This window comes from Dysidea avara, chromosome 11 (assembly GCF_963678975.1).
Source record: "Dysidea avara chromosome 11, odDysAvar1.4, whole genome shotgun sequence".
Lineage (NCBI taxonomy): Eukaryota > Metazoa > Porifera > Demospongiae > Dictyoceratida > Dysideidae > Dysidea > Dysidea avara.
Window position 1 is genome coordinate 383570 of NC_089282.1, and position 13445 is coordinate 397014.

The following is a 13445-nucleotide window of genomic DNA, read 5'->3' on the forward strand; positions in this document are numbered from 1 at the left end:
GATGGCTATATTAGAGCAACAAAGATCAGGTACTGTGCATGGAGAAAGGACTAACAGATCAATTGCAAAACTTTATCCTTTGGAAGTGTCCTCAACCAACAATGATGATCTATGGGATCACTGCCCCGTCATGTGTCAAGCATGTGTAAGCACACGCTCTCACTGCTATGATTTGTCTACACAAATATTTCGTTACATTCGTGCCTCATAAACTTGATAATTCAGTATTGACTTATCCTACACCAGGTTTTAATAGCTACAGAATAAAATACACTATACACTGAGCGGCTATCCTTTCCTTTGCCATAACCTTAGTCAGAGATTCCGTAAAACATCATAACATCATAACATGGTATTACAAGGATTGCATACTATTCGTAATACATTTTATATGTGCATTTCCAATCCATGTGCAACATATATATTATAAGTGCATGGTCTGATCACTGAAATTTGAAGTGGTTCTGGTAGTACTTAAAACATTGTGTATGCATTTGGCGAAGTCACACACCTTTGTACTGTAGTTTCCATACACACTCATGGCGAGTACTTTAATAAATACTGAACTTCATAATAGAGTGTCACTGATTATCGTGCCATATATATGAACAACACAATATATGATCAGTGTTAAATTAATCACATGTTTGATGGACTGTTTACCCTCTTGTCTTGGCTTGTGATGGCAGGGAACTGGATGGGCAGACTCGACTAACATGTGTTTACACTAATTGAATCACAATACACAACTCTAATTACAGCACATCCTAATTATTATTTTTTTATTATTATTGTTCAACTATTTCTCTAGGGACCTAAAGGGAGGCAACAAGCACAGGGAGTCACACAGGGAGTCACACAGGGAGTCACACAGGGAGTCACACAGGGAGTCACACAGAGAGTTAGAAACCTGAAAACTATGCTGAACGCAGAAAAAATCCCAGACCAGCTGCAGGTGGTGACTTGATCCAGACAGCTTGCAGTCTAGGCAAGTGGCTGAGGAGCCACACAGCCTGGGATCCAGGATCTTCTCTGCATTCAGCCAGTACTTAACATCGTAATTACCAATTACTAATTCTACTAAATATGATACCAAGTCGACATCCTCCAGGGCTGGCGAAAGTATCGTCCTTGTCATGTGGCAATGTTCTGTCGAGCATTAATGACAGATAGGACATATTGATACATATGTCTGTAGGTAACTGACTAACATCACTAGTGGCTGTATTCATATTACGATTTTTTAACACAATGTAGTGAGTTGGTATCATGTGAAGCTACACCACAGTGAAACGTTCAGACAACCATGCGCCTGGCAACAGAAACTACCAATTTGCACTCACAAAAACTCTCTTCATTCCATCACTATTCACTAGAAGAATAAGTACTAGAATCAGTTTCATATAAAAGCTCGTATTCTTCAGTGTAAATTGCTGGTTTCACCATGAAAAACTTTACTACAAGTAATGTTTGTAATGTTTCACTGTTTGTGTAATTTACAGAGTCGTTTCCAATCCATGTGCAACATACACTAAAAAGTTGGTTGATTTGAATACTTTAGTAGTTGGTACACTAGTGGTATTTGGATCACATGACCACACCAAGGGATCGCATGACCACACCAAGGGATCGCATGACCACACCAACGGATCACATGACCACACCAATGGATTACAATGAGCTTTATCCGAAATTACGTCACAGACATAAAAATGGCTGCTGTAGTGTGGGGACATTTGTAAAATTTGTATGGGCGACTATGGGATTTGAAAGGGCAATATCTCAGCCAAGAAGGAAGATATCGAACTCTAACTAGCAGTATGGCTATAAGACATTACAATAAGTGTGTAAAAGTGATTTTCGGTTGATTTTCAAAACAACGCTAGATTCCTATTCTTTCAGATAATTTATAACCATATCTGCTGGTTAGAACTCGATATCTTCCGTCTTAGCTGAGATATTTCCATTCAAAAATTTTCTTCCCATAGTCGCCCATACAAATTTTACGAACGTCCCCACACTACAGCGGCCATTTTATGTTTGTGGCGTAATTTCGGATAAGGCTCATATCACATAATGCACATCCAGTGCACACTAAATGATCACATGATACACACCAAGGGATCACATGATGCACACACCTCATTCTCCTCGTCCCAGTGTAGCCTGTTCAATTGCTCATTATCTGATAACATTTTGTGATATGACTTGTATGGTTTTGGGTCAGCTGTAACAATGGATCATGTGATCAATGTGACACACACACCACTGACACACCTCCAACAATCTCAGCAATGGTTGCCATGGTGGCTGAAGCCATAGTCATCCAACACCTCAGATCAATGTGATACTCTTGGTTGCTAGGGTGACTGGCTCTAGGGTAATCATCCAATCCTGAGGTTAATGTCTTAGCACAATATGTAACAATCTGATTGGTCCAATCCAGCCAATCACCTTAGGGTTCAGTTCTCTATCAGTAGTCTCATTCCGTCCCTTCCAGCGATAGGTGAGGGGGCGTGGCCCCTCCTGTGTCCTGTTAAACCAATTATACCAGGCCTGTATCCGTGGAAACAGTCTCTTTAGATATGGAACATCCAGCTGGTCTTGTTCCTTCATCAAGCGGATCACATGATTCAATGTCAGGAAAAAGGTTGGAGGATTCCCATTGGTCGAATGTTGGATGACAAATTCCTAATGGGATCACATGAGCACATTGGTGGATCACATGTGACATCACCTTGGGGACTTTACTAGCTGCCTCTTCACCAAGGATCTGTTCCCGTGGTAACCACCCCTCCCAGTTAACCGTGTCCATCCAATGTCCTATCACATCCTAATATGGTAACTTCTTAATGAATATTCATTACAAGTAGTCAATTACAGAAAGTTGACCAAATTTGGTCACTAGTGAAAAATGGTATTTTCACAGGCTTCTACAACACAGTAGACCCTCATTTATCCAAATTGAAAATGATTGTTCTATTAGAGTATGCTGAGTACAGGTGTATGTTCTATTAGAGTATTTCAACAGAGCTCTGTATATAAATGTATGGGCTTCAAGTTATCCAAACAATTCACTTATCTGAACACTTTACTATTGCCTTGGTATTCGGAAAACTGAGGGTCTGCTTTACAGTAAATACCAAATGACTTGCTCAGAAAGTAGTCAATGATTTTACGGGATAGAAGCTGATTACAATACTGCTGGGACACTGTCCACTATAAACAATTCTCTACTGAAGAGATGGACATATTTGTCTCTATTTATGATAATCATATGAACACTGTACGTTGTGTTAATATAGAACAAAGCTCATGTGATACCAAAACCAATTAAATAAAGCATCCACATTATTGTATTGCTTTACAATGATGTAACATGTTCTTATTGGACATGTCACCTTGGTGATGTCGAGGTTCCACTGAGCAACCAGTATTTGGTGAAATCCCTCATCCCAGAGAAATCCCCTTGGGAAAAATGATCTTGAAGGAACCCCAGTGTAGAGTGGTGTAGGCCAGTATTCCTGTAAGGAAGTGTGGTTACATTGTTAACCTTATGAGTCAGTCTGTCTCTCTGTGTATAGGAGTGGAAACATTCTCCCAGCAGTTTCCATTCTACTCCAGTGGTATTGAGTAATTAATGTTTCAATAGGCTCTCCAGAATGTCAACAGAATACTAATACAGGATGTCAGATGACTTTTACTAGCACACACACACACAAAGCCGGCTGGCTCATGCATATGAGACAATGGCCACATTATATCATATGACAACACTTACTGTAGGTTGTCTGCGATCAAGTGACTGAACCCTTTGATGTGGGACCAAAAGAAATTTTATGATACACAAATTAAATAAGTACATACATTGATGAGCCGTAGAAATAAGATATTCCACCAATCAAATTGCTGAATGCTGCCTTGGCAAATGTCACTTGTTCTTTAGTGAAATTATTAGAATACAAATGAAATGTCTTCTCAAACCTGCAGGTGTACCATGCACACTACACATCAAAGGTAACCATAGTTACCGATCATCAAATTGCTTGCGGTGTTCATCCAATAATTGAGTTAGGTGGTTCTCCATTGGTGGCTGCTGTGACCCATGGTCACCCTAGTAACACGACATTATCACCATGGCAACACCAATAGCCCCTCACACTCTGGAATGTCATCTCCACAGTGAAGGGGAGTAGCGTAGTCAGTTGGTAGGCAACCAAATTGGGTACTGTCTGTAGTATCCATGGTAACAGTAGCCATGGCAACACAACAATAAACCCACATCTCCACCACTAGGAAAGTAATCTACATTGCCTGGCAACACGGCCAGTCCTGGCCACTTCTCATATGGAGGAGGTGCTTGTCTCATTACTTGTCTGATTGTTGTAGTCAATTGGCTGATGCCACCAGCCTCTGTGACAAGATGGTTGAACACCTGTAGTGTGGTATGACAAGTGTACACACTGCAACATTTAGACGATAATTTTATAACATTGCAGCGTTAGGACATACATACTAACTCCAGGCACTGGGTTAGTATATCTACATAAATTATGGTTATGATATTACTGTACAATTTCTGGGGTATATAAGGCTCAAGTTCACATTTCAGGAAGCGTTAATACTCTGCATTGGCATTTACCAGTGTGCCCATTTCTCTAGATAAACATTGTAGTCTTGTTGTCATAGTAACAGTGGTGTGAGTTACCACCTACCACTATGCAATATTTAAGGTTTCCTCCTCTTAAAGGTGACCAGATCTCACATGATCACTTACTGATTGTTGTGGAGCCGTTTCACTAAGTGTCACTTTGTAACGGCCAATCTGTGGGTGTGTCACAAAGTCAGGAAGTGTCTGTAATACAGCACACCACTAACTTGTATGGTTTCTCCATTAATTTCAGTTACAGCTCCCTTGCTATTGGTGGTTGCCTGGATACTGCTGCCCTTAGCTTCATTGTACTGCAGTGTGCATTATATAGATATAAACACACCCACTTACTGAAGCCATACTAGGTATAATATCACGGAGACAAGTTGTTGATGTTTGATATTTGACTGGCCGGATATCCTAGCTGTCCATGAGTCATGTGATCCCTTCACAAATTGTGTTGTCAAGGAGAACCCTGATGGGATATAACATGCGATCATCCGTATTGTAACACCATTACCTGAAACTGCACAAGTGTAGGAAAATTTAGAAAATTTATATTTGAGTAGGAATCATAGAAATGAAACAAGGGTCTACACCTACAGATATACTAGTGGATATTTAATCCCTAATTCAGTCTACACATACAAGACTGAATTAGGGATTAAATGTTCACTAGTATATCTGCAGGTGTCTAGGCGACCTCCCTTGTTTGTTTCATTGCTTTTTATGATACTCAAATTCTCCTTATACTTGTTTGTTTACCTTTTTTGTAACAATCACAGGCGGATTACACATATCACAGAATGGTACTGGTCAGATATAACACATGCCCTGACTATCATTTACTGGAAAGCGTTGTTGCCATTTGCTTCTTTTGTTACACCCAGTACACAGTATTACAAACACAGAACAGTGCACGATGTGCATCTACAATAAATCATCCAGATACCACAGAAATTTTGGACGATTCTTAAACAGAAGCCACCACACACCAAGCTAGTACAAATTAACACCTTTGAGGCAGTGGAGAAAGAAATGGGACACAAAGGAGGACAAAGCTAAGTTAATGACGCGTGTACTGTAGCTACTAAAAAGGTACATTTCAGGCTGAAGCGACATCAAACAGTGAAGAAATCAAGTAACAAGTTGAGTTATGGTGGGCTATCAGTTAGTCAGTTCGTATAAATTGTTAAATAAATTAATAGAAACTTGTTGGAAGGGTTTGGGGTTGCTCTGAAGACATTTTTGAGCTTGGTTGTCCTTAACTAACACCACCAAGCTGTTGTATAGGAAAAGTGAGGATGTTTTTTGGTGGTATTGAAGGGCAAGAACACACCATGATCCCTACTATACAGTACTATTATACTGTATGATACAAAGACACATTAAACTGGTAACAGGCTACTAGTATTCAAGAGGTAGTGATGTCATCATTAGATTGTAAAGCTGGTAGCAGTACCTGGGGGATACCTGCTCCTTCATAACAAGTGTTAACAGATGGGACTACCTAATTCGTGACTGTTATGTACAAGTGTATCACCCAGTACTATATTTCAGTCGCTTATAATATTCGGATAATCGAGGTCCTACTGTACTGGCAGACAGTTGGTGGACACTGTAACACACCTTCAAGTTACGATCCTGACCTGGACCAACAATAATTGAGTGACACGCCTCTTAATAATCTAGCTGTACTTATAGTGATTGATCATAAAATGGAAGCCTCTTATTGGTAGCACAGAGAAAAACAAGGTACCTTTACCAGTTGGCTGAGGCCTACATTAATAAAGCAGTCACCCTAATATAACAGCCATGTTCGATATTCTAATAGAACAGTCACCCTGCTCCAATGTAACATGTAACAGGCACCTACATGAATGTTTAGCAGTACATGAGTGTCACATGCATGTGAGGTGCATGTGATCTACATGATCCAGTGACATGCATGTTATAGTGAGGGTGACATGCACATGACATGTATGGTACAGTCATGTTGCAGGGAATATGTATGTTACATGTAGAATCCCACAATGAAAACTGACAGTTGTTCGTTAGATTATAAATACAAATTGCAACTTTATATAACGAGTAAGATTACTTGGTGAGTCAATGGTAGTGTGTGTGTGTGTGTAACTGCCCAACATGCTCATGTAACATGAATGTCAGCTTTTGACCATTGCCTGCATGTTGACACTGATGTTACAGGACACATACATGTAGCATGCTGGAACAGTGTCCCAATTCCCCTGTATGTTACATGAAACATGACCAGTACAATAAACTGACAACATGAATGTTTAGGAGGTCATGCAAGTCATTGTAAATTGCATGTAACATGACATGTAACATGTACTATATTAACATGACATGATACATGTACCATATTAACATGACATGATACATGTAACATGTACATGTACTATATGACATGTAACATGTACTATATTAACATGACATGATACATGTACCATATTAACATGACATGATACATGTACCATATTAACATGACATGGTACATGTACCATATTAACATGACATGATACATGTACCATATTAACATGACATGTAACATGTACCATATTAACATGACATGGTACATGTACCATATTAACATGACATGGTACATGTGCCATATTAACATGACATGGTACATGTACCATATTAACATGACATGATACATGTACCATATTAACATGACATGGCACATGTACCATATTAACATGACATGGTACATGTACCATATTAACATGACATGGTACATGTGCCATATTTCTAGTAGGGTAATTTCCTGTTGCACCTAAGTGTAAGCTACATATCCTTATAATCTGTTGTAGTACAGTTTGTCAGATTATCCTTATATGACCACAGTAATAGTCACTAAGTGATTATACTAATCTTACTACAAGAAAAGTACCCAAAACGTGAGCAAATATTTTAGAGATCAATTATTTGGTTATGCAAAAAAAATAACTGCTGGTTAATTGGTTTACCTGATAAGATTTCATGGCACTATCATATGATCACCATATTACACACTCACCAGTGTGGCATGTGCATTTAGGGGTTCCGACGAGTGTCTATCCCTCTGTGCCTTGTCTTTCCTTTTGTTTACTATCAGCTGTTCTTAACAAAATCATATTGAGGCACTAATTTTCTATATTGACACTTTCTGTATAATATATGTCACAAAAAAACACACCCAGATTGCTGTATAGACACAAGTTGTTCTCACATTGACTACGTGACCTGTATAATATATCTCTACCATATATGGTACTTGTAACACTAAGATTGACTACTGTGATCTAGCAGCACCAGTAATGATCAGCACCATGACACGCCCCTAAATGATTTAGCTGACTTACTGCAATCAATCATATTGACCACGCCCCTCTTACTGGTAGCATGGTCATAGATAATAGTGTACAGGTCTATGGAATGGTGAAAAGGAGGCATTGTCCCCTGAAAATATTGTGTAGGCTAGTCTAAGGCACACTTGAGATACTCTTACGTAACTACGCATATAGTGTTGGTCACAGCAAAGAAATTCGTTTAGCTCGGTGTTTAGAAACACAAGCAACTTGCCAGTTGTACGATAGCTACCACTTGAATACATGCAAGCGATTAAGACTTGCCAATTAAGTGGTGTGGCAGCTGTTTCCATTGCAAGTTGTCATCCCTTACTGTGAGGGATAAAGACTCGCAATCAAAATGGCTGCCACACCCCTTCATTGGCAAGTTGTTTAATCAGTTGCACTTGTGTATATACAGTACGTGGTAGCTACGTTCTATCATAGATATATATATATATATAAAAAAGGTGAAGTGTGCCATTCACAAAAGTTTTTTTTGCCAATTTGCAATAGTGGGTTTTCACTAAACTATTATATCGCAAAACTTTTTTACTACACAGTATCAACTGCCACCTTTGAAAACCACTGAGCCACGTGTGTTCAAATAGTTTGGTGCAATGCCACTTGTATTCAAATAGTTTGATGCAATGTACACCCGTAGATGGAAGCCCTACTGTAGCCAATTAACACTATCAGCTGAGAACCTTGACTGATGGCCATGGTAAAGAAGGATAAAGGTAACACAATAGTGCACTCATTGTATGTTTATCAATATACCAAAGGTTTTTTCTTAAGCGAACTAGAAATGTTTCTGTGAAAGAATTAGGGCTGTAACTGTAGCCAGTTTCCACTATGCTTGACTGAAGGCGTCAGGCAGGCAGGCAGGCAGGCAGGCAGGCAGGCAGGCAGTAGAAAATTCTGTTGAATATATATATATATAATTATATTAAATTCTGTAGCAACTTGACAGAAACGTTTCAGGTCGATCTGAAGACACTTTTAGGCTTAATTTTACCCAACCAATACTGTCATGTTGTGAGGAAAAATCGAGGCAGGTTTTTAGGTTATATTATACCACAGGCCACGCCCACACCTTCGCCATCCTCACTATACAGTAGTGTAATGACCTTTAGTTATAGTCATAGTCAGTTTCGTCAATAATTTTAGTTTTAGTAATTTTTCTTAATTCCTTTTAGTTATTGATTTAGTTATGGTTATATTTCCTGTGTTATTTTAGTCTTAGTTATAGTTTTAGTTTAAAATGTAAAAATATTTTAGTTATAGTTTTAGTAACATTTCTAAATACTAAAACAACACTAGTTATAATACGGATTTGCTTTTATAGTTTTAATTAACTAATTACATATTAGCCTTACTAAAAGTACTTTTAGTTTTAGTTAACTAGAACAACACCACTATACACTACTATACACTACTATACACTACTATACACTACTATACACTACTATACACCACTATACACTACTATACACTACCATACACTACTATACACTACTATACACTACTATACACTACTATACACTACTATACACTACTATACACTACTATACACTACTATACACTACTATACACCACTATACACTACCATACACTACTATACACCACTATACACTACTATACACTACTATACACTACTATACACTACTATACACTACTATACACTACTATACACTACCATACACTACTATACACCACTATACACTACTATACACCACTATACACTACTATACACTACTATACACTACTATACACTACTATACACTACCATACACTACTATACACCACTATACACCACTATACACTACTATACACTACTATACACTACTATACACTACCATACACTACTATACACTACTATACACTACTATACACTACTATACACTACTATACACTACTATACACCACTATACACTACCATACACTACTATACACCACTATACACTACCATACACTACTATACACTACTATACACTACTATACACTACTATACACTACCATACACTACTATACACTACTATACACTACCATACACTACTATACACCACTATACACTACTATACACCACTATACACTACTATACACTACCATACACTACTATACACTACCATACACTACTATACACCACTATACACTACTATACACTACTATACACTACTATACACTACCATACACTACTATACACTACTATACACTACTATACACTACCATACACTACTATACACTACTATACACTACTATACACTACCATACACTACTATACACTACCATACACTACTATACACTACTATACACTACTATACACTACTATACACTACTATACACTACCATACACTACTATACACTACCATACACTACTATACACTACCATACACTACTATACACTACCATACACTACTATACACTACTATACACTACTATACACTACTATACACTACTATACACCACTATACACTACTATACACTACTATACACTACTATACACTACTATACACTACTATACACTACCATACACTACTATACACTACTATACACTACCATACACTACTATACACTACTATACACTACTATACACTACTATACACTACTATACACTACTATACACCACTATACACTACTATACACTACCATACACTACTATACACCACTATACACTACCATACACTACTATACACTACTATACACTACTATACACTACTATACACTACCATACACTACTATACACCACTATACACTACCATACACTACTATACACTACTATACACTACTATACACTACTATACACACTACTATACACTACTATACACTACTCATAGCTGTATGCTACTAGGGGCCAGCCTGAGCTGTCTCTTATGTAACATTTAATTGGAACGCTGTTCTGTTAGCCCCGTTGATAACAAGAAAAGCAGTAGATGCAGGACATTAGTCTATAAAATTGGAGTTTGCTGAGATTAAGTCACTCCCTTCTTATTTGTACACTCCTGATAACAGCAATAGTGCTACAAGAAGGGAAGAGTCTTGGAGCTCAGCTGGCTCTGGTCTACATAAGTCAAACCCACAATCAAATATTTCTGCATTACATGACCATTTGGCACAGACCAGGTATAAAAATGGCGGATACTTATTCCCAGGACCTGACCAATGCCTACAATTATTATCCTTCACCTTTATACACTGAGATCAGACGGTTGAAGATGTCTATGTGAGTTTCATAGTACTGGCTTGCGAGCAATTATAAAAGTGGATGGTTAGGCCACAAAGTGTATTTAGCTATGTACAGCCACAACAAATCTTGTAACACAGCCAGTTGCTTTGTTTATTTGTTTTCGTGTACGTAATATCTGTTGTTTGTATTGTGTTCTGTAACTTCTATAAGTCTAGCCCACTTTGTAATCACCTCGCAATTGTTATGACTAATAATAACTACTGTGAAGTACTTTAAACTGTTAATTAAAAACGTCATTGTAGCTGAAACATGAGATATTACATTGACATGAAAACATACGCACTCGTCCTAGTACAATATCCATGCAGTACTCAATGATCTGTCAAAATGACCGGCCATTGGTCAAAGATCATAAGACTAAGCATTTCTCAATCTAAAACCAATTTTCTGTGGTGTGATGCACAGAGTGTGATACAGAAAGCTACTTCACTATTAACAGCTGAACCGTAGCAGATCATCTTGTTGTCTGGCAGCAACATGTATTTTCCTTCTACAAAAAATAGCTGGCCTTGCAAATAGTGCCTTCTAATATATCTGTGCAAAAGGCACCGTTTTTTTGTGGTGTGATGCATGGAGTGTGTAGCAGGCTATCTTGTTGTCTGGCAGCAATACGCATTTTCCTTCTACAAAATTTAGCTGGTGTAAAGCCTTGCAAAATAGTTCCTTCTGACATTTCTGTGTAAATGACCTCCTTTTGTACCTCATGAAGTATCATCTAGTATGACTTCATGAAGCATCATCTAGTATGACTTCATGAAGCATCATCTAGTATGTCATAAAAACTTCATTTCATCCGTAAGTTTACTTGCTAGCATCATATTTCTTCACCAGTGCATAAGAAGTTGTTTGATGAACCGTGGAAGGATCAACAGCTTGCAATGGTTTTAAACTAAACCTCAACTATTGATAAACCATATGCCATCATAAATCCTTAGAGTAAGCACTGGTTCTTTTTTTTTTGGTTCATAGCTAGAGATTGCATCATGACAATAACTACATAAACTTTTTTTAAAAATCCATGTCAGTGCACACCAAGCTAACAATTATTTAATGGTCCCATGAACATGCTTTTTGCTTTGGAAAATTGCACGGAGTTGGAAAGAGTCTGTAATATACAATCACTCATATCTCTAATTTCAATGCTTGTATCCCTACTTCATTTTTAAATTAATAATTAATATGTTATGCTATGCTACACATCTAATAAAGATGAAAATCAACAAACACACTAAAAATGGCAGAATAGCTACGGTCAGTGTTGGGCAAGTTACTTTTTAAAATTAACTAGTTACATATTACATATTACTTGCAACTGAACTATTTAGTTACAGTTACATATTACCCATAAAATAAAGTAACTATAATAATATTACATATTATATTACTTTGTGTCCACAGTCTTAAGCTGTCACGTGTGAAACTACCACCTTATCACGTGACATGATTGCGTTGTTGGACAATGTGCAAATCTTGGTTATAAGTAACAAGCTAGTGAACAAGCTTCATTCAGTAGGCTTCATTACTTCGTTGTGGCTAGGCGTTACTCAGTGGATTACTAACGAGATTAGTAACTTCGTTACTTGTAGTAATAATATTACATAATATTAGATTCGTTACAGTAACTATATTACTTAGGTAACGAGTTACATCTGTAAGTAAAGTAACTTGAGTTATATTACCTGTTTTTATAGCGTATTTCGTTATATTATTTAGTTACCACAAAAGTAATAATATTACATAATGCATTACATAAGTAACACGTTACTCCCCAACACTGGCTACGGTACATACACAATGGTCACCATGGTTACTACATACACTACTACACACTCAACTACTACACTACCATACTTCATACCACTGGCTGGACCACACCTACACACTAGACTGTACAATGTAGTACATACTCACCATGATCAACAATTTCTTGTTCACCATACATCACTCCATCATGATGTAACCATCCATAACGTGGTAACCGGTCATCATGCTCACATGAGTGCCTCAGGGCAAGCTCCTTCTGGCCATATGAGAACCACATCAGTCCGGCAACCACCGATCTAGTAACCATGACACACTAATACCCTAACAAGAACACATGATGTGACATACTGGGGGAGGCGGGGACGTATCCCAAAATATAGATTAGACCTGTAGTCATTACATCATTGTAAGATCACATGATCCAATAGCT

At 37.7% G+C, this 13445-nt stretch overlaps 1 protein-coding gene across 2 annotated transcripts in view; it reads right to left on the reverse strand.

Moving 5' to 3' along the window:
- Positions 1 to 13445, reverse strand: part of LOC136238212 (mannosyl-oligosaccharide glucosidase-like) — a 30514-nt gene that overhangs the window by 16681 nt on the left and 388 nt on the right. For both annotated transcript variants that reach the window (XM_066028565.1, XM_066028566.1), the window contains exons 3-17: positions 13364 to 13402; positions 13163 to 13311; positions 5014 to 5126; positions 4879 to 4962; positions 4778 to 4825; positions 4283 to 4435; positions 4161 to 4232; positions 4032 to 4114; positions 3868 to 3984; positions 3782 to 3812; positions 3402 to 3524; positions 2738 to 2833; positions 2455 to 2691; positions 2278 to 2407; positions 2142 to 2227 (exon numbers count right to left, since the gene is read on the reverse strand). In XM_066028565.1, the coding sequence (XP_065884637.1) occupies positions 2142 to 2227; positions 2278 to 2407; positions 2455 to 2691; positions 2738 to 2833; positions 3402 to 3524; positions 3782 to 3812; positions 3868 to 3984; positions 4032 to 4114; positions 4161 to 4232; positions 4283 to 4435; positions 4778 to 4825; positions 4879 to 4962; positions 5014 to 5126; positions 13163 to 13311; positions 13364 to 13402 (1561 nt within the window). The remainder of the gene's footprint in view (positions 1 to 2141; positions 2228 to 2277; positions 2408 to 2454; positions 2692 to 2737; positions 2834 to 3401; positions 3525 to 3781; positions 3813 to 3867; positions 3985 to 4031; positions 4115 to 4160; positions 4233 to 4282; positions 4436 to 4777; positions 4826 to 4878; positions 4963 to 5013; positions 5127 to 13162; positions 13312 to 13363; positions 13403 to 13445) is intronic.